Source organism: Lagenorhynchus albirostris, chromosome 1 (genome assembly GCF_949774975.1).
Source record: "Lagenorhynchus albirostris chromosome 1, mLagAlb1.1, whole genome shotgun sequence".
NCBI lineage: Eukaryota > Metazoa > Chordata > Mammalia > Artiodactyla > Delphinidae > Lagenorhynchus > Lagenorhynchus albirostris.
Genome location: NC_083095.1, coordinates 155,959,705 through 155,986,894, shown reverse-complemented (window position 1 = coordinate 155,986,894; position 27,190 = coordinate 155,959,705). Strand labels below are relative to the sequence as shown.

The 27,190-nt window shown below is 42.2% G+C and overlaps 1 protein-coding gene across 8 annotated transcripts in view; it reads right to left on the bottom strand.

Moving 5' to 3' along the window:
- Positions 1-27,190, bottom strand: part of LARP4B (La ribonucleoprotein 4B) — an 88,084-nt gene that overhangs the window by 6,952 nt on the left and 53,942 nt on the right. For all 8 annotated transcript variants that reach the window (XR_009541894.1, XR_009541895.1, XM_060156495.1 and 5 more), the window contains 10 exons: positions 16,424-16,502; positions 15,066-15,202; positions 12,277-12,380; positions 10,801-10,911; positions 9,551-9,604; positions 9,259-9,468; positions 5,298-5,404; positions 4,497-4,748; positions 3,073-3,118; positions 285-449 (listed from right to left, as the gene is read on the bottom strand). Coding sequence is in view for 6 of the 8 variants with exons in the window: in XM_060156495.1 (XP_060012478.1) it covers positions 285-449; positions 3,073-3,118; positions 4,497-4,748; positions 5,298-5,404; positions 9,259-9,468; positions 9,551-9,604; positions 10,801-10,911; positions 12,277-12,380; positions 15,066-15,202; positions 16,424-16,502 (1,265 nt within the window). In the remaining 2 variants the exon portion in view is untranslated. The remainder of the gene's footprint in view (positions 1-284; positions 450-3,072; positions 3,119-4,496; positions 4,749-5,297; positions 5,405-9,258; positions 9,469-9,550; positions 9,605-10,800; positions 10,912-12,276; positions 12,381-15,065; positions 15,203-16,423; positions 16,503-27,190) is intronic.

Genomic DNA, 27,190 nt, shown 5'->3' with positions numbered 1-27,190 from the left:
CGTGTTACTTCTGGTATAATTCAGATTTTTCTTTTTTATTCTGCTGACTTGTAAAATAAAAGCAAATCGTGAATAGCAAGAATAAAAATGCAACCTGAGTTTCTGGGTGAGTGAGTGTCTGTACAGTACACCAGTGCAGGGCTCCACCTCTGACCCTACCGCTCAAAACCTATGTGGCCTTTGCAATCACTTATCCTCATAAACCTCTTCCGCATGTGAAAAAAGCACACATGTAAAGAGCGGGACGCCAGCGGTGAGTGAGCATCAGGCTTGGGATAGCTTACCCTTTCTTTGGACGATCCTGTGAGCAAGCCAGACAGCCTGTTCTCAAACAAGTCCTCCGTCTTCAAATGCCCCGCTGCCCCAGGCAGTGGGGGGAAGCTGGAGAGGCCTAATTCAAAGCTCGGGGAAGGCGGCCTGGGCGGTGTTGGAGACTGAGTCTGACTCCTCTGAAAGAGAAGAACACCGTGGAGTCGCCCTGGGGCGGCTGGGTAGGAGGGGCTCAGAAATACCGCAGGTGAGCGATGCAAACACTCGCTCCCTAGTCTTCGAAGGTCCACACCTGTCTGGAGAAACGGATGGCCAATCCAACCCCGCTGACTTGGTCACCTATCAAAGGTCATCTGTCAGGCAACTTCGACCATGAGAGCAGAGCTGAAAAGACGAAACCTCAGGGCTGCTCCCGGCCACGGTCAAACACGCCGGTAAGAGCTGTGTGTGTACGACACCCAGACCCCCGGCAGCCGACACAGACCAGTGGGGCACAGCAAAGTGACAGATGCACAAGAGCCTAAGTCTCGACATTAAACTTATTCACCTCCAAACAAGTTTTGTGTTATCGCAGCAGAGTCTGTGATCTAAGTCATAAAAGAGAAAGTAAAAGAAAACAAAAGCCACTCTCTCAACTCTGTACAACTTATGTAAAAAATTTCACAAAGATTTCCATTAAAAAAAGTTTAACAAAAAAGGGAGGGAGCTTCAGTTATCTGAAAATTAACTTACTGAAACTCCTTATATTTTTAAAAGGGAGGGGGCTTCAGTTACCTGAAAATTAACTTACTAAAACACCTTATATTTTTAGATCAGTATGTAAAAGCATGGTATTTAATATGAGACTGTTATCACATTCCCTGACTTCAAGAAAGTAAGTGAACTCAGCAAAATAATACCCAAGTAAAACTTATAAGCCAAAGAGAAAGGCAGGAGTCTCAGAAGAAAGGCAGTGATATACTTTTATTGAAACACTCTTAGTCAACCTGCTAGGTAGGAGTCATTCTGTAACATCCAGTTCCTTGGCTGAAACAGACAAGGAACAGAACGGGGAAATGAGTTTGTATTAGGTAGAACACAGGCATTTTTAGTTGAATGGTGGGCTACTTGGACTGGAAGCAATGCTCTCGTGGGGCTCACTTAACTTGAAAGGCCAAGATTTCCCAGAAACTTATACCAACTGGAAGATTATCCCTACAGAAGTAAAATCTACAGAAGATCTGTTACAGCTCAAGTGAGAGCAGCTTAAGGATGAAATCGGATCCACGCTGAGCACAGCCCACCTCTCCTTTGGGCCTCCTGCTGCATGTCTCCTCCTTGGCGTAGGTGTCTGAGGGCTGCCTCCCTTGCTCGCGTGTGTGCCCTCTGAACCAGGCTGCACGGGTAACCGTGTGGCTACAGCGTGCCCTGTAGTCAGCATGCTCTAGGTTATGCTCATCTCAAAGCAATTTTTAGAGGCTTTATTTTAAACATCTGCATGTTTCTGAGGTGAACCCAGCTTTTCAGAAGATGAGCGTTTCTAGGAAGAAAGACCTGAGAAAAAAATTGACTAAGTATCAACTTTCAGGAAGAAAAGAGGCAATGTTTAACGTTTTTAGGGTCTGAATGGCTTAAGGCAAGGCATGAATGTCAACCCCTGGTCCCGAGGGCGTGGCCAGGCCACCTGCTCACACATCTGCAACCTGCCCCCAAGCTTCTCAGGTGTTCAGAACACCCAGTGCAGCAATGGGCTCACTGTCGAGTACACACACCTGAGCCACATGTGTGGGCATCTGAGTGGTTCCAGGTATGAACACGCAGATCAGGAACACAAAACAGAATGAAATGGAAATGGCAATAGAAAAACATTTCACCTTTGCAGGTAATGCAGTGACCAGGGGCAATGATTCCTGCAGGGTAACTAGTACCTGAAGAGATAGTTAGATGCCTGTCTTGTTAGTCCAAATGTAACAGGAATTCATGCATTCCAACTGGAACCAACCGATATAAACTGCCTTACCACAGGGTCACCAAAAACTAGACTGAACTGACCAACATGGTAAAATTAGGGTGTTCATTTACTACCAATTTGCACTTTCTAAGTTCTAGGCAAATACAGTAATGAGAATGTACACACTCAATGGCTTGGGGTCCAGACCAAGAACTGTCTCAAGGCCTTTTCCAGGCCCTGAATGTGGAGCTCTACGAGAGCCCACGTCTACATGCACACCGCCCACGCTCTCCCCTGCAGAGCACCACCCAGAGGGGGAGCTGGTCAATCACCCTAAGCAGACACAACCACGTCTCCTGTACTTACCACTCACATAAACCCATCACTTATTTTGGGTTTGTCCTGACCCTAAGTTACATGCAGCAAAAATCAACAATGCTTTCTACACAGTGGATACAGAGTAAAATATTTTGAATGAAAAATACTGATGAGCTAATTCCTACGTGAGAGAAGTTTATTCTGCTTGCCCAAACTCGTGATTCCGGTGATTTCAAAGTACACTACCTGGTCACCCACACAGAAAGCACTCATCTGGACAAGTGTAAACAGACCACATATGTGCATGATGCACTCCTGGGTGCACCTATGTGCCGCATAGGACACGCAGGTGCCAGCAGTTCCTCAGGAAACCAGCCACCACCACCTCCTCTTTAGAGCATCAAAAAAAGGTCTATTATCACCTAGCGGACACCACATTACGAGAAAATCTCTTTTGAAAAGCTCTTTCTCACATCTTAATTAAATCTCAGGTTTGTTTAGTGTAAGCTAGGTTTAAGCATCTTGTGAAAGTGGCACAGGCCTGATGTACTCACTGTGAATTTCTCCTCCCGTTTCTTCCGGTAACCAAAGGAATTTTTCCTAGAGGAGAGGAAAGCAGAAGACTGTTAACTTTTCCCATTTGAAACAATTTCACTGAGCACAGTATGTGCAGACACATTCAGTCTTCACGACTTTGTAATCTTTTATAGATGACTTTTGATTTTAAAATCCCAACCTTAAGAAGTGTAAGCAAAACAAAAAAAAATTTATAGTAAAGAAGTAAAAGTGAGGTCTAGATAGGTAAATAAAAGAAAATATTTATTGAAGGAATTTTCCCATTTAGAATTTTTGTTATGATATGAACATCTGAATATCCATTCAGTTGGAGTGGCAAGATATGTAAAGTGTGACACTGAGCTATAAAGGTGAATTGTTAAAAAATGGTAATGACAATCTATCCAATTTATCATCAGAAGGAAAAGCTCCCAAGTAGCCTAGTCCACTCCTGCACCCCTGGCCCTCACTCCAGTGAACCACATGGGGTTTCTGAGCTCCAAGCACTTCCTCTCCCCATCTGCCAGCCTTCCACTCCACAGTTCCTGAGGCACATTTCCAACATCCAGAGTCTGACCCGCCAGCATTGGCGCCGTTCCCTGCACAGCAGCTTAAACCGCAGCAACAACCCCACCTACTGAGTGGATGTCACGGCAGGCCCAAAGGCACCAAGACACTTCACTGCCCGGACGGGCTTCCGTGGCCTAACAGTTCACACATTAATTCCCATTTATAATTTCATTTTTATTTATTTACCCTTTGTCATTTCAGCTGAACGCAAAGACTCCCTAAGGGCCCGTATTATGTAAGTTGAAAAGGAATTTAGAAATAATCTTGACCAATTCCACCCCTGATGGGCCCAGCAAGGCCTGACTGCGAAGACGGAGCCGCCTGGGGTCCCTCCCGCTCCCACAGCACCGGGAGCACACCCCCCCCGCCAGAAGGAGCTCCTGGAGGCAGACCACGTCCTCCGTACATAATACTCAGAAAAGTAGTCTTTACTTACAGGTTTCAAAGTGGGTTTACAACAGGAAAAGCTTATGGAGGCTGAGCCCACGCTAGATACGCTAGATGTGTGCTGGAGCGCACGTCCTTCCTGACATGCCGCGGGGGGGGGGGGGGGGCGGGCTGTCCGTTCAGCTCTCCACACATAATGACTGTGACCCAAGGCAGCCTGGCCCACCCTCAGTTCCCACTGAACAGTGTCCTGTTACCACAAAGATGGAACTGGTCAAGTCTCTGCTCTAAAAGTAACACCCCTGAGTAATTATATAAAACCTTGGATGGTTACAGCCTTCCATTTGATTTTCTGTGATGGACTTGAAAATGATGATTATAAAACACATCTGAATTAATGGAATCTGACACTACGAATAGTTTCTAAGTACACAGTACCTGTCCAAATGAAATTGTGAACACTCACCTCCCTCTACCTAAGCCTGGAGAGGACTCGAGGCTGCTCTGTTCCACCCGCCCGGGCCCCGCGTCTCTCTTGGCGTAGACTGGAGGGTTCTGTAGCCGAGCTCGAGGCTGACCCGTCTGCCTCGTTTGTGGGCTCCGCACACCGTTCATCAACCGGTCCGCAGTGAAGTTAAATATCGAAGGACTTTCTAACAGCCCGGGCCCTCTCTCTGCACTGGGAATGGCATGGCGCAGATGAGATTTACTAGGATTCCTGTAAATAAAATGTTTGTATACGCTCAGTTCTAAAATGATCATGGCATTATGAAAAAAGCGTGCTAATGCAGAAATGGCTAAGCTAAAATGTGCTTTCTTTTTAAGAAAAATATTAAAAATGTTACTTAGTTAGTTCATAATATGCCTGATAATGCAAATCTAAATGCAGTATGGACGTTTTGCTGGGCTGTAGCCCAGGTCTAAATTAAAAGCAGGCGCATGCAGATGCAAGCTGTCCCAGAAGCCTTTGTCTCACGAGTCTACCCTCTACGTAGGCGTTGCAACACGCATTTCAGGGTTTAATGCTCACAGAATGGAATTCCACGCCTTGAGTCGTTTTACTCCTGGTGGACATTACTGGTGGTCAAATCTACCATTAGCCAGCACAGAACAGCCTCTTCACTTAGTGTGACTCACCCAAATGGTGAGAATGACGGAGGTTTAACACATTTGCTTTTGCTTTGCTTTGAAAATATACAATGTGGCAGTGACCTCTTGTTACAAACCCTGGGGAAATAGCAGCCTTTCAACCCCTCACGGGACTTGCCTGCTCCTTGGAGGGTATTGTCTGAGTGAAGTCAGAGGAGATGCTGCAGGTTTGAAGGTTGGAGACGTGAACCCATTTATAAATCCAGTATTTGGAAATGGCGTTACCTAGATTCATTAAAAACAAACAGACTTCAGGCTGGTTAACACTGGTCGCTGACGTTCCATGTCATACTTGGAGTGCTCGCCGTGGAGAAGAGCACTGGGTAGGACTACTGCTAATGGCCAAGACTTCTTGATCCAGGCTGGGGCTGAGACCTCACAACAGCCCCACGAGGAAGCCGCCTCACACGTGTGGAGGGAAGCGTCTGCCCCCACCCCGCCTCACCCGGTGCTGAGCACAGGCTGAGCACGTGATCCCACACTCTCAGCCCAGTGCCCGGACTGACACCCACGATGTGCCGACATCAAGTCAACAACTCTTCATTCCTGATGACTGTAATAAAATCCATCAAAGCTCTCAATCTTGGGGGCATTTAGGGATCTATTTCACAATCACTGCCTTTGAGAATGCCCTTTTAGCCTCACCTGCATGCAAGTCTTGCTGAGTATCACGATATTTTCAGGTCATTAACAATTATGTCCCAAGTCACAATTTATGGCGATATACTTCATAAACATATACTGACATATATGTCAGAAGAAAATTAAACAGGGTCACAGTGCCCTTAAAAGATACAATCCTAAACATAATCTTAAAACATTAAAAAAATTAAGTACAGAATTTTAAATATCAGCCAACTACTAAAAAATCTAGTCACAACAAAAATAAGATAGAACTTAGTGTTGAAATAGTTTTTAAAAATCATGAAAAGAGCGATCACTCCTGTTTTCTGGATTCTGAACATGTGGTTTCACACAATTTCTGTATAAACAACATTCCCTGATGGATTGAAAGGCATTTAACTCCTTGGTGCCATCCAGTTCCGACCTCACGTTTTCACTAAATTGAGAGATACAAATAGGCCACTCCTTGTTTGGGGAAAAGGAAAAGACAAAAAGCCGGCAATTCCTCTTAACTAGAGCTAAGCAAAAGCTGTAATAGGATGATTAAAAACAGCTTAAGACCAAAACAAATCATTCCAAATTTTGAAAAAGAAAATGAAAGCAATAAAAGGGAAATGCTGAGGGAGAAAGATGCAGTTAAAACTGTGTTAGGGGACTTCCCTGGTGGTGCAGTCGTTAAGAATCCACCTGCCAATGCAGGGGACAAAGGTTTGAGCCCTGGTCCAGGAAGATCTCACATGCCACAGAGCAACTAAGCCTGCGTACCACAACTACTGAGTCTGTGCTCCAGAGCCCACAAGCCACAACCACTGAGCCTGCGTGGCACAATTACTGAAGCTTGCACGCCTAGAGCCTGTGCTCCGCAACAAGAGAAGCCACCACAATGAGAAGCCTGAGCACTGCAACGAAGAGTAGCTCCCGCTCGCTGCAAATAGAGAAAGCCCGAGCACAGCAACGAAGACCCAATGCAGCCAAAAATTAATAAATAAATACGTAAATAAATAAATTTATTTTTTAAAAAACCGTGTTAGGGACTTCCCTGGTGGCACAGTGCTTAAGAATCTGCCTGCCAATGCAGGGGACACGGGTTTGATCCCTGGTCCGGGAAGATCCCACATGCCGCGGAGTAACTAAGCCCGTGAGCCGCAACTACTGAAGCCCATGCACCTAGAGCCTGTGCTCAGTAACAAGAGAAGCCACCAGAATGAGAAGCCTGCACACAGCAATGAAGAGTAGCCGCTGCTCGCCACAACTAGGGAAAGCCCGCGTGCAGCAATGAAGACCCAACGCAGCCAAAAATAAATTAAAAAGCAACAAGAAAAAACCTCCAAAAAACTGTGTTAAGATCTCCAAAGCTCTTCTGAGGAACTACCATATATTCAGAAATACATCTATCACACCAGAACCAGAGTTTGAAGATTGTAAATCATGATAAGAACAATTGAGACGAATCATTTCATACCTGTAATTTTACATATAAAATCCTGGTATTTAAGTAATTTTTCTCAAGAGTTTAAAAATAAATTGGTTGCTAACGCAGTAATTTAACACAACTTGCTGAGAATTAACAGGCCTCATCTTGTCACTTCTGCTCAAAATGACGCAGTCTGTTTTACAACGGGCCTCACGTGGCCCAGCCAGATCAAAGGAACCAGCTGCACGGCCAGACTACCACCCAGGAAGCGAGGGCCCCCACTTGGGACAGGGACAAATACGATTAAGAGAGATTAGAAAAACAAGCACAGCAGTGAGACTCCTTTGGAGGAATCATTCAACCAAGAATTGACGGATGCTATTCCCCTTGAAGATTTCCTTGCTCACGATACATTAACTGCATGGCTCTCGGTACACTTCCACGGAACGCGGTGAGGAATCCAAAACAGCAGTGTGTTTTCTTACCATAAGGATTCACTCAACAGAGACGGAGCGCTACCTTGTGTGCTCACTGCTCTCGTCCCACGCTGGCCCTGGGCTCCTGAGGGCTGTCCCTCATCCCCATCCATCCTCCCGGCCCTCATGCCTCAGGACACACTCAAGGCCTGGACAGTCTGGCCCTGACAGACCTTACCAACCTCCCCTCCCAGTCACTGCTTCAGCCTCTGCTTTAGCTCAGAAATACTCAGAGATTCACACAACTGTCGCCTGTCTGACATGTGCCTTTCCTGGACACGCATCTTGACATTCTGTGCAAAACAGGCACCAGGTACCCAGGTGCACCAATGCTCCCTCCCCCACGCCTGCCCTCTCACCATCAGTGGTCCCGACTATCCCCAGACTTGGCCACAGCCATACCTTCAGGGTTACTCAGTTCCTGCTCTTTGACCACAACTCTCCCCATGGCCCACCCTCCGCAGAGCAGCCCTGATTCTCACATCCCGCTCCAGCAGACTCCTGCAATCGCCAGACATGGCCCGCCAATCACGCTAACATCTAGAGCAGCACAGCTGGAGAAAAGTGATGGATCCATTACACATCTATCGAGTCTAACCACAGGCCTTAAACAGGCCAAAATCTGTAAAAATTAATCACTCCAGCCAGCTGTAGGGCTGGTGTGAGAAATAAAGCTTATAAGACAGTACAGGCAGACCTCAGAGATACCATGGGTTCAGTTCCAGCAATAAAGCAAATGTCACAATAAAGCAAGTCACACAAATTTTTTGGTTTCCCAGTGAGCATGAAAATTATGTTTACACTATCCTATTGTCTAAGTGTACAAAAGTATTATACCTTACAAAAACAATGTACACACCTTAATGAAAAAATACTTTATTGCTAAAAACTGCTAATCATCCTCTGAGCCTTCAGTGAGTCTAAGATCACTGATGACAGATTACCATGACAAATATAATTATAATGAAAAAGTTTGAAATACTGTGAGAATTACCAAATGTGACACAGAGGCACAAAGTGAGCACTGTTGGAAAAATGGCACCAAAAGACTTGCTCAATGCAGGGTTGCCAAAACCTGCAATTTGTAAAAAAAAGAAAACCAAAAAAACGGAGTACCTGCAAAGCGCAATAAAACGAGGCCTGTCTATATGTCTTCCACTTGTCCTGTTAGAAGCCTATTAAACACCCTTTTCTCCTTCAAACCATGTCCCGTTGGGTTCCCCTCTGTGCTCAGAAGGACCCCGGCTAGCCTACAACTCGTAATCACATTTTGTGTTTTTCTAGGGATTACACAGCTTAGGAAAGGAAATGCTAGACAGGAGGGGAGGCAAACCAGGCAAAGGATCGGGATCTCATTATTGGAAAGGTTTTTAAAAATTTACACAGTTCCATATTTATCTCTCAATTAAACTGAAAATCCACCAGAGAACTTGAAGGCCTGTTTTACTATGGCAAACGGCATCCGTACTGGTTTCCCCGGTTAGAAGAAGATCTTATTCTCTAAAGCACCCAGTGTCTGCCACAGGGTTGTCTGCCATAGAAGCTCCAGTGAAGCCAGGACTCACCAAGGGCGGATCAAGATAGCTATGTGTCGCTGACCATGTCTGGGGGGCGATCAGGCTGTAGAGAGGAAACTGCTGCTGGGGGCTGTAGACTGGAGGTAAGTAAAACGATGCGGTGTAGCGCTGCTGTGTGTAGAGGCTCATGTCCAGAGGTCTAAAGCCATTCTTTGGCAAAAATGTGTTTATAGCTATTGCCTTCGCTTTTATCCGTGCCTGTTTGAAAACATGTAAGTTTCTCTTAGAACACTTAAGGACACTGGTTTGCAGATAAAGTATAACCAATGATCTTGCTTACCTTAATTGGTTTTCCTTGAAAAGTTTTGACTTCTTCTCGCAGATATTTGTAAGCCTGAAGACAAAATCATTCATAACACCATTGTGTTAATTTTATAAATAAGATGAACCTATAATTAATTCAGCACCTCAAATAAGCAATTATATAGTTAAAATATGGTGGATAGGACCTAGCACAGTGATTCTTAACCTTTTTGGGTCACAGATTCCTTAAAAGATCCTGATAAGAGCTATGGAGCCCCTATCCAAAATTCTCATTAATGTAATACTGTAAATTGACTATACGTCAATAAAAAAGAAAAAAAGGAAAAAAGTTCTTATGAACAGTATTTGTATACAATTTTGTAAGTGTTAATAGAAACCATAAAAGCATCTCACAGATCATAGGCTAAGAATCCTTACCTGGGAAAACAATGGATACCAAGGTCCTAGTAATAACCCCAATATGAACTTGGAATTACAGTTTAGGAAATGAAAGGATTACGATCGCAATATTCAAAAGTCATTATTTGTGAAGCTCCTGATTCTGCTCCAAATTCTCCTACATAACTCCGAAGGCTCTGACCCATGTGACTCAGCCTCAGGCCGTATTCCCCACGCAGGTAAGGGGGGCTTGCACCTGCCCCACAGACCTGCCTTTTCTCACCTCCCATCACCTTGCTCCTCCTAGTCCTTCTTTCCCTTCCATCCAGTTAAGACCCATCTTTCAGATTCTTGTTTCTCTCTTCTGAACCCACAGCAGCCTCAAATGTGTTAACGCCTCACACTCTACTGCCATTCCTTTACGCAGGCTAGAGTTTCCCCTGAGTATGATGCTTCCTTCAAGGGCAGGGAGCCGTCTGAGCTCCATGCCTCTCACAGAGCTTCTCAATGCCTTTTCAAGCACCTTGTAATACAAGGCTGCCCAGGGAAAGTTAGAATTAGGTTCAAACTTCCCAAACACTTTTCCAAATATTAAAACCTTTATCTGTACAGAGATAAGAAAAGAACTAGTTTTCCTAGGCTGCCTGTCTTACATGTCCTTAGAAAATAACGTCTATGCTTTTCACATCGCTACAAAACTGTCTACACATACACCTTTTTAGGTTTCTTCAACCTGATTTCCCTGCACCTTATGTTCACACTCAACACCACACGTGATCGTAATCTCCGTGCCCACGTTTAGTCCCACTATGTACTGACTGCTAAGTACTGGTAAACTCTGTCCTTTGTGGCAGAACAGGGTGGGGGGTAAGGGGAGGAAGAGCTTACCTGTTGTGCATCTGCTTCTGTTTCAAATGTAATAAACCAATTATCATTATAGGCAAATTCACAGTTTATAAATCTCGGTAAGTTATCTCCTTTAAATAGTGCTTCTACTTCCTACAGGAAACAGAGAGGTTAGGAATTAATTCTCAACTACGCCACTGTTTGTCCTCACCAAAGAAACACGGTGCCCACTCTTAAGGACAGATGCCTAGAAGACAACCCCAGCACACCGAAGTCCAGGGCCCTCTCTCAAGGTGGCTGAGGAGTTCAGTGTGGCTTCCAGAATTAGGATCCCATTGTCACAGGAAATAAAATTCACAACCCACTGACAGCTTTCCTGATCCCTAAGAGACCCGAAACTAAATTAATAGGAAAATATTTTATTTTACCAGTAGCCAATAACTACACAATTTGGAGCCAGAGAAAGGTAATTTAAGAAATCTAAAAATTAGCTGGCCTTTTGCTTCCAGCCAAGATGGACTACATTACCCTCCCATATGAAATAATTACAAACAAAAGACAAAATATATGAAATAGCATTTTTCAGACAGTGGACCTCGGGCCATGCAGGACAGCAATCCCTGAGAGGGACAGGTACAGACAGGTCCTCGAGTGCCTGACTCACATATGGGGCTTCCAGGCCGTGGTGCCAGGAGGGTGGGCACAGGCCCAGCCCAAAGCTGCAGAAATAGCAACCTGAAGTGATGAGAGGTTTCCCCTAGAGCTCTCTGGGATCGAGGAGTATCTCCACCAGCCTGAGTGGAAAACAATCCTAACTCAGGACATCAGGTGGAGCTCTCAGGAAGCACTGCCCCAGGGGGAGGCCAGTCTGCTTCCACCAGTTCCAAGTCACTTAACTGAGCCTCGTAACAGAGCTCAAGAACATGTACAGAAAGGAGTACAAAAACACTCTGTACCCAATGAAATAAAATCCAAAATGCCTGGCTGGCATCCATTCAAAATTTGCAAGGCACACAAAGAAATAGAAAAATATGACTTATAATGAAAAAATCAACCAGTCAAATTAAACCCAGAAATGCACCGATACTGGCACGTCGGCTCAAATCAAGCACAGGCCACACTGGTGTTCACTGCATCCTTCTCATCGTGAAAATTTGTTTTGGAAAGTGATTTAACATAAAAATATGTTCTCTGTCTCAACTTGTTGGTTTACTATTCTTATTTTTAAATGAATAAATATTTAAACCTTTTCTCTTTCTAACTTCGAAATACTGAAGTTACCATAAACTCTCACTACTTTTTTCAGCGTGAAATGTGTAATGGAGTCCTGAGACCAAAAAGTTTGAGAACCACTCTTACAAATGAATCACACTGTAACTATCAGAGTGTGTAAAATCTTGGGAAAAAAGTGTTACTGTACGTATTTCTGCTTTAAAATACATCTTCCAAAAACCACAGAAACAAACAAAAAACCCACCCAAAAAAGTCCAAGTTTCCTTCAGAGGAGAAATGACTTACTTCTACAGGGGTGGATTCAGGTATTTCACGTAATATTACTATGCAACGATTCTGATTTGGCCTTACTTTTTCTCCCTTCTCATCCACTTGGACTAAAGGTAAAGCTGTAAAGAGAAGAGAAATGGATGATACACAAATATTAAAACAAAGCAACCATTTGCACTACATCGGGACCTAACGTAGATACTCTAGCGGGACGTGTTAGACTACATCGCCAGACGCGTTAAAGAAAGCCGTATACAACGGGGAAACTATCAAAAGTCTTGATAGCTTAACACAAGCTATCAAAAGGTTTTAGACCAATCTTGCACATTACAATTAGGGGCTCTGGGGAGCCCTGTGGGAGCTGTAACAGAGGTAACGCTATGACACAGGTTCTCCATAGCTCAAACAACTCCAAGTCGGTCACAATGCAGGGCTAGAGACTTTCTCTTTCTACAAGTCCCCAAAACAAGACACTTTCCTGTCTCCTTACGACTTAATTTTGAACTCACAGAAGTTGTCAAGCACCCTTCACTCAGCCTTCCCTAACGATGGATCTTACATGACCACAATCCACCATTGAAACAAGGGTCAACGCTGCCAGCACGGGGACAGGCCCAATTCAGGTTTCACCAGCTTTTGCCTTATCTCCTTTTGTTAGGTTTTGTTTTTTGGTGTCACTCTATGAAATTCTATCACATGCAGACTCAGGTCATAGCACACCAGGATCAAAATCAGGGCTCAGAGCTGTGTACCACCACGAAGACATATATTACCAACATCAGAAATGGAAACATCCCTTAGTACCAAAGCTAACTTTTGGGAAGTAGGATCCATGAGAGAAAAGAAAACTCAAGGCCCATGTGGTTTCTGGAGAATCCTACCAAATGTCAAGAAAAAAAATAACAATTCTGTAGTACAAACTCTTCTGAACTTAAGAAAGTACTTTCCAATTCAACCTATGAAGCCAGCAGTTCTTTGATACCCAAACTAAACAAAGGCATTACAAAACAAGAAAACTATAGACCAATATCTCCCATGAACAATAAAAATTCTTACCAAATTTTGCCAAATTGAATCTAACAATATATAAAGATGGGAATACAAAATGAATGACAAGTGGATTTTTCTCAGTAATGCAAGGTTGGTTTACCAAAAGAAATAAGCAATATAATTCACCATATTAATGGACTAAAAAACAAAAAAAAAACCCACACAACTATCTCATAGATGCAGAAGCATTTGACAAAATCCAACATTCATTTCTGATAAAAATTCTCAGATAACTAGGAATAGAAGGGAAACCTCCTCACCTACAAAAAAAACCAACGTCTAGCATCTTTCTTACTAGAAGATGGGCCAAGGCAAGGATGCTGACTCTCCCCACTTCTATTCAACACAGCACTGGAGGCTTAAGCCAGGGCAATAACACAAGAAATAGAAATTACATACACCCAGACTGGGTGTAAGAAGGTAACCTTTTCATTCACTTTCATTCAAGCTGAGCTCTATGTAGAAAATCTGATACAATTTCCATAAAAAACTAGGATTGTGAGTTTCAAAAGGTTTAAGTATACAAGATTAATATTCAAAAATAAATTTTATTCCTACATACTAGCACCGAACACCTAGAAATTGAAATAAAAATATTTATGCCCAAATATGAAATACTTAGTTATAAATCTGGTAAGATATGAAATACCTGCACTATGAAAACTGCAAAACATTGCCAAGAGAAAAATTTTTAAGATTTTTCTAAATGAATGGAGAGATATCCTATGTTCATGAATTAGAAAACCCAATACTGTTAAAATGTCAATACTCCCCAAACTGATTTATAGATTTAATGTAATCCCAGTAAAAATACCAATAGGACCTTCTGAAAGAACAAAATGTCGATTCTAAAATTCACAAGGAAATGCCAAGCATTTGGAAGAGCCAAAACAAAGCTAGAGATTTTGCAACTACTCTAAGATGTACTATAAAAGCCAGTACCATCCAGACACTGCAGCAATGGCATCAAAACAGACAAAATAGATTGAGCACAGACATACGGCCCAGAGAGAAACCCACACATACAGGGATACATGATTCTCACGATGGCACAAAGGCAGTACAGTGGAGAAGTAGAGTGTTTTCAACAAATGGGCTGGAAGAGCAGCACATTCACATGCAAGGGGGTAGAGAGCTCATACCACATACAAAAATCAACTGACAACAGATCACAGACCTAAAAATGTAAACCCTAAAACTAAAACTTCTAGGAGAAAATCCTTGTGACCCTGAATTAAGCAAAGATTTCTTAGGCACAATACCAAAAGCAAGATCCATAAAAGAAAAAAATTAATAAATTGGACTATATAAAAAAACTGAAAACTCTGCTTTTCAAAAGACATTATTAGAACAAAAAGAGAAGCCACAGACTGGGAGAATGTATTTGCAAATCACATCTCCAATAAGGACAAATACAGATATGTGCATCTCAAATTGCACACAAATACACACTCCTTAAATCTCACCTGTAATAAAACTAATTAAAAAAAAAGTGGTGGGGGTGGGGCATCTGCACAGATAGCTCAGAAAGGCAGCACATGAAAAGACTGCCCAGTGTCATCAGGCAGTAAAGAAACAGAAATTAAAACTACAATGAGATACCACCGCCCACCTGCTAGAAAACCTACAGTGGCCCATCTGTGACGCCAGGCCTGGGTACCTTAGCACGAATGGCTGTGAATCTAAGCATCACACTGGCAAGAAAAATGCTGTCAAGACCACGTACGATGCAGCCTGGGCTGCAGTCTACTTACATCTCAGCACTTCGACAATCAGGTCTATGTCGGTGCTGAGCTTCTTGATGTGGTCCAGGTTAGCTACCGTGGTGATTGGCACGTACTGATCACTGTCCATCTGCGATATAAGGTACATGTCACTAGCAAGGTTCTCCCTGGAGAAAGAAGACAATCTGTCTTAATTCACAACTTCTTTAAAAGGAACCTTCACAAGAGGCACGAGTGTGGTACGGTACTGCCCTGGAGTGAGAGCTGAGTTCAACCCCCACCCCGCCGCCGCGATTTGCCATCTCTCTGACCTTACGTCGATTTTGTCAAAGACATCTGGGGAGGCAGAGAGAGCAAAAGTAAAAGTGTACTGCACTTTATATGATCAAAATTAATGAGCAGGTAAATCTTTAAAAAAATGTATTTATAGCTCATCTTTGTTCTAAAAAGTGTTTTGAGTAGCTTTTTAAAAATAGAAACACAGGGCTTCCCTGGTGGCACAGTGGTTGAGAGTCCGCCTGCCGATGTAGGGTACACGGGTTCGTGCCCCGGTCCAGGAGGATCCCACATGCCGCAGAGTGGCTGGGCCCGTGAGCCATGGCCGCTGAGCCTGCGTGTCCGGAGCCTGTGCTCCGCAATGGGAGAGGCCACAAGAGTGAGAGGCCCGAGTACCGCAAAACAAAAAAAACATAACAAAAACAAACAAAAAAATAGAAACACAATTTCTTTTTTTTTACATTTTTATTCATTCATTCATTCATTCATTGCGGTACGCGGGCCTCTCACTGTTGTGGCCTCTCCCGTTGCGGAGCACAGGCTCCGGACGCGCAAGCCCAGCGGCCATGGCTCACAGGCCCAGCCGCTCTGCGGCATGTGGGATCTTCCCGGACCGGGGCACGAACCCGTCCGTGTTGCCTGCATCAGCAGGTGGACTCTGAACCACTGCGCCACCAGGGAAGCCCCGAAACACAACTTAAAGTAAGGAAACGCAGCTAAGAGAATGAAAAAGTAAGAAAAATGTGATAAGGCCAAGAAAGGCTGGTGCCCAGAGTGCTTGCAGTTCAGGCTGGAACACTTGTCAGAGGGGCTGTGACTCCAACTCTGGCCTCAACAGCCCTCTGCAGCAGAGGACGGAAAAGCAGTAAAGTGAGTGACCAACAGCACGACCCAGGACTAAAACCTGTGAGGCCGACCACCTATGGCTCCACCATCAGAGTCCAAGTCCGTGGGCAGGGGATGGGGGTAGGGGGGATCTCGACTTCCTACAGATGGACGTACAGACACAGATGTTAACAGATACTCCTTCTGAGTAAAGCATGACATCTGTACATAGTAGCAGTGCACAACACCTTAGATATCAGATACTAGAAAAACACTACCATCCTCACCTAGACAAGCAGAATTCCAATGTTTTTTTAAGTACTTCCCGGGGGTCTTCCTGGCTTTCTGGTTGAGATTCATTTCCTCCTACAGAGAAGCAATGGAAAAACGGCTTAAATTTACCAAGCACGTGATTCAGTATAGCAATTCTAATGTTTTCAATATACACAGTAATTTATCTACATAATGTATAGAGAATATAAGAAAAATGATATTTTACAAGGCAATCAGAGGCAAAAAAACAAAACAAAAAAAACACTCTCCCCCAAACAAAAACACAGTTTCAAAAAATAACCTGAGGGCTTCCCTGGTGGTGCAGTGGTTAGGAATCCACCTGCCAATGCAGGGGACATGGGTTCGATCCCTGGTCCGGGAAGATCCCACATGCCGCGGAGCAACTAAGCCCATGCACCACAACTCTAGAGCCCGTGAGCCACAACTACTGAGCCTGCGAGCCACAACTACTGAAGTCCAAGCACCTAGGGCCCGTGCTCCACAACAAGAGAAGCCACCACGATGAGAAGCCTGTGCACTGCAAGGAAGAGTAGCCCCCATGCGCCGCAACTAGAGAAAGCTCGCATGCAACAGCGAAGACCCAATGCAAAAAAACCCTGAGGAGTAAGATTTATTAGCAAAGTTTAGCAGGTGCTTTTTATTACAAAATAAGTATAAGCTTATTTAATGCTTTGTCTCAATTCAAAAAGGATTTTCAAGTAACCTAGAAGCACACGAGATACTAAACATGTAATAAAATATACAGGAAATAATCAAAATAACTAAAAGTTTTTTTGCACACTACTATATAGATTTGCATGGCATAATAATACATGAAGAACTTTCTAACAAGAGACACTTGTATTTTAAAAGTCAAAGTTAAAGACCATCAAAAAAGCAAAGACAAAGTGGGAACACTGATGACAAATAAGGACAGAGAGCTTGTGTGTGTTTTATGTAAAGAGCTTTAACAAAATCCATCCCCCACCAGCAAAAAACAAAACAAAACAAACAAAACCAATGGAGCAAATGAGACAAAATCAGAAACGGCCATTGAAACCACAATCTCATTTCATTCCTTCATCCAGAAAGGCCTCTCCTGAGCACCATTTAAATTCACATTGAACAGATATGTCCTGTCCCTCCTTTAGCTATCTCCTGCATGCCGGGCACTGCTGTGGAACTGCTTACTCAGCCTCAATGAGGCAGTCTCTGCTCTTATTGGGAGGCAATCAATAGTCAAACAAGTCAACAGTAAACAGGTAGAATGTGACACAATGGAGAAAACCACAGGGCGCGGGCAGACCTAATTGTGCAGAAGGAAGAATCAGCAAGCTCGAAGACAGGTCACGTGTAATTAGCCAGTTACAGGAACAAAGAGAAAAAAGGATGCAGGACAAGGAAGAAAGCCTACATGACTTGTGACATACCACCAACTGTACTTCTATACACTAACAACAAACTACCTGAAAAAGAAATTAAGAAAACAATCCCATTCACCATTGAATCCAAAAGAATTAAATACCTAGGAATAAATCCAACCAAGGAGGAGAAAGATCTGTAAGCTGAAAACTTTAAGATACTGATGAAAGAAATTAAAGACAAATGAAAAGCTACCCCATGTTCCTGGATTGGAATAATTAATACTGTGAAAATCTCCATGTAAAAATTTCCAAAGCAATCTACAGATTCAATGCAATCAATTCCTATCAAAATTCCAATGGCATTTTTCACATAAATACATCAAACAATCCTAAAATTTGTATGGAAACACAAAGACACTGAATAGCAAAAGCAATCTTGAGAACCAAGAACAAAGGTGGAAGCATCATACTTCCTGATTTCAAACTACTTTAAAAAAAGCTATAGTAATCAAAAAAGTATGGTACTAGCATAAAAACAGACATATAGACCAATGGAACAGAACTGAGAGCCCAGAAATAAACCTGTATATTTATGATCAACTGATTTTCAACAATGCTGCCAAGGATACTTAAGGGGGAAAAGGACAGTCTCTTTAATAAACAGTGTGGGGAAAGCTGATGGCCACATGCAAAAGAATTAAATGGAACCCTTATCTTACATCATATACAAAAACCAACTCAAAATGAATTAAAGACTTAAACGTAAGACCTGAAACTGTAAAACCACCGAAAAACATGTAGGAAAAAATGTCCTAAACATCGGTCTTGGCAACAATTTTTTTGGATATGACACTAAAAGCACAGGCAAGAAAATCAAAAATAAACAAGTGGGACACTACATTCTATTTAAAAGCTTTTGCACAGCCAAGGAAAGCATCAACAAAATGAAAAAGCAACCTACTGAACAGGAGAAAATATTTACAAATCATGTACCCGGTAAAGGGTTAATATCCAAAACATAAGGAACTCACACAACTCAGTAGCAAAAAAAACTCTGATTAAAAAATGGGTAAAAGACCTAAATAGACATTTTTCCAAAGAAGACATACAGATGGCCAAGTGGCACGTGAGAAGATGTTCAATATCTCTCATCACTAGGGATGTGCAAGTCAAAAACCACAATGAGCATCACCTCACACCTGTTAGAATTGTTATTATCAAAAACAGGTAACTAATAACAAGTGTTGGCAAGGATGTGAAGAAAAGGGACCCCCTTTGTATTATTGGTAGGAATGTAAATTGGTGCAGCCAATGGAACACTATGGAAAAGTGTGGAGGTTCCTCATAAAATTAAAAATAGCACCACTACCACATGATCCAGCAATCCCACTACTGGGCATATATACAAAGGAAAGGAAGTCAGGATCTCAAAGATATGTCTGCACCTCCATGTTCACTCGATTATTATTTACAATAGCCAAGACGTGGAAATAACCTACGTGTCTACTGATGAATGGGTAAAAAAAATGTGGTATACACACACATACATACACACACACACACACAAATGGAATATTATTCCACAAGAAAGAAGGAAATCCTGCCATTTGCAACAACATGAATGAATCTGGAGAATATTATGCTGAGTGAAATAAGTCAGACAGAACCCAAAAAAACTACACAATGTCACTTACATATGGAATCTAAAAAAACTGAACACATGGAACCAGAGGGTAAGAACCATAGCTGCCAGGGGCTGGAGGTGGGAAAATGGAAAGATATTGATCCAAGGATACAAACTTTCAGTTATAAGATGAATAAGTTCTGGGGACCTAATGTACACCGTGGTGATTATAATTAATAATACTGTATTGTATACTTGAAATATGCTAAGAGAGTAGATCTTGTGTTCTCAGCATACCAAAAAAAAAAAAAAAAAGGTAAGTATGTGAAGTGGTGGATATCAAACCATCATGTTGCTGTATACCTTAAGTATAATTAATTTTTACGTGTCAATTATACCTAAATAAAGCTAGAAAAAACTGTAACCTACCCTACCATGCTTTGTCTTTTCCACTGTGTTTTATCACCCTTACATTATATAACATGAACTTATTTATTATGTGTATTATGAATAGTCTCTGCCCGATAAGATGTAAGCACAGTAGGGCAAAGGCTTTCATTGATCATATTCACTGATGTGTCCTAAGTAAATCTGGCATGTGGTGGGTTTTGAATGAGTTTTTTTTTTTTTTTTTTTGCAGTATGCGGGCCTCTCACCGCCACAGGCTCCAGACGCGCAGGCCCAGCGGCCATGGCCCATGGGCCCAGCCGCTCCGCGGCACATGGGATCCTCCCAGACCGGGGCACGAACCCGCATCCCCTGCATCGGCAGGCAGACTCCCAACCACTGCGCCACCAGGGAAGCCCGAATGAGTATTTTTTTTATTTAAAAAAAAAAAAAAAAAACAATAGGTGAAGCAAGTTTTCCAGATGTAGAGCATCGGCTCCTGAGCGATAAAGACACACAACGGTCGTGGGCCTGGGCTCAGGAAGCGGGAAGCAGATGGAAGCCAGCGGGCTCAATGAGTTCGGGGCGTGGGACAGAGTGCACTGGGAGGGCGCCCAGAGGCGTGGGGAACCCCCGGAGGCAGGTGCGTGTTCTATGCACATCACAGGTATGATGGACTCCCTGAGGCCAGGAAAGAACCACTTGAAAGGAAGAAGGGAGCTCACATATCCTGCTGCACAGTGCCTGCTCCACCAGCTGGCCTGGAAGACCTCACGCTCACAGAGCCCCAAACACACTGGCAAGAGGAGAGAAGGGTCTGGCCTCAGAAGTGGGAAATAATGAGCCCCAGACTGAGCACTGCTCCACTTATGCCTAACAAATCATAAAACAAGATATGAAAGGATCCATTTGTTTCCAAGTAACTTTGTGGCATCCTGGAACAAGAACCAAAATATCTATAGAAATATAAAAATATTAAGTACCTAACAAAGTCAAATCCAGTCCAACCAAAAATTACAGTGAGTGTAAAGAAACCTATCCCACACAGATGTTAACATTAACTGACAAAGACATTGTAATGGTTATCCTACCTGTACCCCACATGCTCCAAAGGTTAGGTAGAAACATGAAAAATATAAAAAAAGACCCAAATAGAATTTGTACAGATGAAAACTACAATGTCTGATATCAAAAATATAGTTTGTGAAATTAACAACTGATCAGATAGTATAGAAGACTACTGAACTTGAAGATATGAGAAACTTTCCAAAATGAAACAGAGAAATAAGATTTTTTTTAAAAAGGACAGAGGATCACTTCGAGGGACTTAATATAGGTATAACTAGAGATCATGTAGGAGAAGAAATGGCAAGGTGGGGGAGGAGCATTTGAAGATATTACAGCCAAGATATTCCAAGTTTGATGAAAACATTTATAAATCACAGATCAAGAAGCTCAACAAAGCCCAACCACAAGAAACAAGATTACCTTTAAGACTAAGATACATCATAATCAAAATACTCAAAACTACTATAATGAGAAAAATCTTAAAAGCAGCAAGAATTTTTTTTTTCCAGTACGCGGGCCTCTCACTGTTGTGGCCTCTCCCGTTGCGGAGCACAGGCTCCAGACGCGCCGGCTCAGCGACCATGGCTCACGGGCCCAGCCGCTCCACGGCATGTGGGATCTTCCTGGACCGGGGCACAAACCTGTGTCCCCTGCATTGGCAGGCGGACTCTCAACCACTGCACCACCAGGGAAGCCCTAAAAGCAGCAAGCTTTTAAACAGTGGAACAAAGTTAAGGATGATACAGTTATCAGAAATAATGCAGGTAAAAAGAGAGCACCACAGTATCTTTAAGGCCAAGAGAGGGAGATCAGGATTTACACATAGGAATAAAGAATACCAGAAATGCTAACTGCATGGATAAGTATGGAAGCTTGCTTTCTTATAAAATACCATTTTCCAGTACAAGGAACCAAGGTTCCTTGGAGAAATGGCTGATTCTAGGACCAGAGCAGCCAGAATGAGAACAAAACAACAAACCCTTCACTGATGGGATAGGTCAGATGGAGGAGCCAACTAGAAGAGCTTCCAATGGCCAAAGGTAGAGCATCGGAGCAATCAAATAAAGAAGTGATGATTTTTACACATGGATACAATAACACCCATGAGTCCACACTGATACAAGTCAATGGCTGAACAAATAAATAAATGAGAGGGAAGAGACAAATCCCTATGCATAAGAGTTCCAAGTTATTTATGGAGATTCTCTGCCCTCATGAAGGGGACATTCCTTAAGTGTAGGTTGGGTACAGTCAGTGACTTCCTTCCAAAGAGCACCACATGGAAAGAGGTAGGAAAAAGAGAGTAACTTCACAGTTGAGAAAGCTAATAACAAACCTACTTCAGCCAACTGGTCAAGGTCAACATCAACCGTAATAAATCATGCTGATAGTATGTACCCTTAAAATGATGGGATGAAAACTGCTCTTGACCTCTGTGGTATTCCTTCCCTCAAATCCATCACGATGAGAAAAACATCAAATGAATTCCAGTACCATACAAAATAAATGACCAGTACTGCTCAAAACTATCAAGGTTATCAAAAACAAGTAAAATCTGAGAAACTGTTACAGCCAAGAGGAGCCTTAAGAACACATATCAACTAAATGTAACATGGTGTCCTGGGACAGAAAAAGGACATTAGGTAAAACGTACCAACACTGGTTCAGTAACTGTGGCAAATATATCATACGAATGTAAAATGTTAACAGGAGAAAATGAATGCTGCGTCTATGGGAACTCTCTGTACTCAATCTTCTCAATTTTTCTGTAAGTCTAAAGCTATTCTAAAACAAATAGCAAGGTGAGAGACTCAAACCTAAACATATCAATTACCACAGTAAACATTTATGTTCTAAACATTTAAATTAAAGGTAGAGACCATAGGATCTGACTTATGATCCAAATACTGGTTCTCTGATATGAATATAATCGACAAACCTCTACCCAGATTGACTAGGGGGAGGAGGGGAGAAAAGACATAAATTACCAATAACAGGAATGAGTGATGTGACATGACTACAGATTCTACAGATATTAGAAGTATAAACAGAGTATTATGAGCAATTCTATGCAATAACTGAAAATTTAGATGAAATGGACAAAGTACATAAGTAACCAAAGCTTTCTCAAGAAGAAATAAACCTGAGTAGCCCTATATAAAAAAACAAACTGTAGCTGACAACTTTCCCACAATCAATACTCTAGGCTCAGATGGCTTCATTCTTCATTTAAGGAAGAAATAAACTCTTCCCAAAAATTTAATAGGAGGGAAAACATCAAAAATACAGCTACACAGCAATATTCCTCATGAACACAAGTGTACAAATTCTAAGCAAAATTATGGCCAGTCTAATCCAACAATATATCAGAAGTGTATTACATCCTGACCCAGTGAGGCTTACCCCAGGAATTTAAGGTTGGTTAAACATTAAAAAAAAAAAAAAAAAAAAAAATCAATGTAATTCATCTTAACACACTAAAAAAGAAAAAAAGTATTTGGTCATTGCCATAGATGAAGAAAAAAGTATCACAAACTCCTCTTCAACCATTTCTCTTTAAAACTCTCAGCAAATCCTAACAGAAGGGTACCTGTCAACCGATAAAGGTCATATACGCAGAACTACAACTAACATTATACATAATGGTGAAAGACAATGTTTTCCCCCCTAAGATCAGTCAGATATTTGCTCTCACCACATCTGTTCACCTTTGTAAGGAAGGATCTAATCAGCGCAACCAGGCAAGATAAAGGAATAAAAGGCACCAAATTGGATAGGAAATAAAACTGAATTTATTCATAGATAACACGATAGCCTATACAGAACATGCAACAGAATCTACAAAATAGTTTCTAAAACTAGTAAGTGAGCTTAACAAGTTTTCAGGGTATGATATCAATTTATAAAAATTAATTATATTTCTATCTACTAGTAACAAACAGTTGCAGATTGAATTTTTAAAAATGACTTACAATAGCACCAAAAAATATGAGATACTTAAGGATAAATTGGACAAAAGATGTGAAAAGCCAGTAGGCTGAAAACTGAAAAATACAGTCAAGAGAGATTAAAGAAGATCTGAACAAGTGGAGACATACACCATGTCACAAACATCTAGCCAAGATGTCAATCTTCTCCAACTGATCTACAGAGTCAATGAAATCCCAATAAAAATCTCAGCATTCTACAGAAACTGACTGGCTCATTCTAATTTGCATGGAAATGAAAAGGACCTAGAATAGCCAAAATAACTCTGAAAAAGAAAAAATCTGGAAGACTAATACTACCTGTTTTTAAGAATTATTTACAGTAAGCAAAACAGCGTGGTTTTGTTGTCCCAAGAGATGGATGGAGAAGAGACAGTCCAGAGACAAACCGACATACTCAGGGACAAATGATTCTGACAGAGGCACAAAGGCAGTGCAGTGGGGAAAGGAGAGTCTTTCTGACGAATGGTACTGGAACAGTGGCATATCTACATGTGAGAAAAAAACAAAAAAGAACTTTGCTTCACACCTCAGACCACATACAAAAATTAACTTAAAATGGGCCACAGACCTAAAAAATGTAAAATTTAAAACCATACAACTTATAGTAGAAAAGCTTTGCAACCTTGGATTTCGCAGGAAAAACACCAAAAGCAAGATCCATAATTGGACGATATAAAAGATTTTAAACTTTTGCTTTTCAAAAGATATTGTTAGGAGAACAAAAAGACAAGCCACAGACTGGAAGGATGTATTTGCAAGTTATATATCTGGTAAAGACTTGTGTCCAAAGAACTCTCAACTCAATAATAAATCAACCCAGTAAAAACATGGGCAAAAGACTTGGACAGACCCTTCACCAAAGAAAACATACACAGATGAAAAGATGTTTTGCACCGTTAGTCATTAGGAAAATACAAAGTAAAACCACAATAAGATTCCACTGCCTACCTTTTAGAATGGCTAACATTAAAAGATTGACCGTATCAAGTGCCGGTGAGGACGTGGAGCTGCTGGAGCTCTGATCCACTGCAGGTGGGAGTGCAAAGGGTGAAGATAAACCTATGCCTAATAGATGATGCATCTACTCCATTCCTATGTATTTACCCAAGAGAAATGAAAACATATGTACATATAAACCCTTGTTTATAAATGTCCATAGCAGCCTTATTTGTAAGAGCCTCAAACTGGAAACAATCCAAATAGTCATCAGCAGGTGAACAGAAAAACAAACAGTGGTATATGATGAACTGAAATACTATTTGGCAATAAAAAGGAAAGGCCCATAAATGTTATTACATGAATGAATCTCAAAATTAGTAAGTAAAAAAAGCCTAAGAAAAAGCACATACTACAAAACTCCGTTTACATAAAATTCTAGAAAACCCAAACTAATTTACAGTGACAGGAAGCAGATGAGCAGTTGGCAGGGACAGGGAGCGGGCAGGAGGAAGGGCACAGGTAGCTTCGTTATCTTGACTGGGTCATGGTTTTTCATGTGTACACACACCTCATCAAATTCAGTAGAGAAATCAGTGAGGAAGGGAAGAGTCAGCAAGTCAATTCTAGAATGCACTGAATACTGTGCTTTAAACTACGGAAAATAAAACTTATAGAAAGGTTAGGGTATTCCAAACATGTGATGTTTATGGTACATCAATTATGCTTCATTAATGCTCTATACCCCAAGGTTGGTAGATGTGAAATAGCCATCCAGAAGCTGGGCTGCACGGGGCCACGCAGCCCCTCTAGTCCGAGACCGTGAATGGAAAATGAGACCATTCCACACTGCTATAATCCTTTTCTTCACCCACATCTGTCTATCTGCTCAGGAACAGACACAGAGTAGGTAGAGAATTATATTTAAACAAGATGGAGGCATTTGCTAAGCAACTGTGAAGAAGTTAGATGCAAGGAAGTAACTGAAATGATGGTCTGTGTAATCCAGGCAGAGTGAGGAGGGAAGCAAGGGTCCAGGCAGGCATGTGACCACAAAGGTCAGTCAGTGCCAACCGAAGCAGAAACCGTGTGGATGAGGTCTTCGTGGGGCCCCTTCAAGGGGAAAATAAACAAATATTTAATGCCAAACACTTACACGGTGCTTATTACATACCTCTCGTACATAACATCACAGCTGGTGGTGAGAAAGGGAGGACAGGCTTTCTTAGTCATGTAACCTTCTCTAACCCAAGCGTGTCTCTAGACAGTCACACAGGGTCCTGAACATGCTCCACAGGCAGTTGCTCTGCTCAACTGCTGGCAGCCAGTTTCAGGGAGTTATTTCTTTCCACTCAAGCTTTCCCATCCAACTGGCAATAATGAGAGTGTAGTCTACCCCTAAGGTCTGTTGGGGTTTTAAAAATTGTTTGGTTCTTTTAGATCAAGGCAGAAACAAAATCGGAGGTGAGCAATTGGTGTCCCATTACCTACAGCCATTTCTATGCTGGTCCACACCCTGGACCCCAAAAGAGAACTGCTCTCTTCCTCTTTTCCTTCTTCTGAAAAGCTTTAAATATCCCTTTTATAGAAAGCCAACTCCTTTTGGGTTTGACTCTCAATTTCAACATTAACGTTCCCTCTCTGTACTTTTATCGACGTTTTGCCCTACAGTCAGTTTTCCGCTTCTCCTATTGAAATCTGATTTGCCATTCAGGAACTATTCAGGTCTTACATTCCCTGTGAGGCCTCTGGACCAGAACCTCTCACCTCTGCATCAACAGAAGAGTCAGTTTAAAGGAGAATCAAAGGAAGCAGTGAAAGGCACATTGTTTAGGGAAAGATTTAACAAGCTGAATTTTTAAAAGCACACAAACCTCTGAACAGGGCAAGGGTGGCCATTGTCGGTACATGTGTGCACAGAGATATTGGACTAGAAATGGCCTGGGGCTCTGACGGCGTGTTGGGACCACCTAGTGTGCACCCCAGCTCGCTCCAGCCCCTCTGGCTCTGGCCCGCTCTCCACTAGGGTGGAAGAACCACTGCGGGGTCGGGGGGTCTGCACACATTTAGAGGGAATGGAACCAGCTCAAACCCAACCCTCAAGGCTTCTGTTCCAGCACCATGGGCCCCCCAACCCCCCCAGCCATGATAGTTACCTGTTTTATCTAATTTCATAGAGACAGAGAAAGTTAAACAAAATGAGAAGACAGAGGAATATGTTTCAAATGAAAGAAAAGGAAAAAACCCTGTAAAAACCCCTAATGAAACAGATAAATAACTTATCAGATAAAAAATTCAAAGCATTAGTAATAAGAATGCTAACTGAACTAGGGAAAGGAACAGATGAACACAGTGAGAATTTTAACGAGAAACTAGGAAATATAAAAAAGAACCAGTCGGAACTGAAGAATA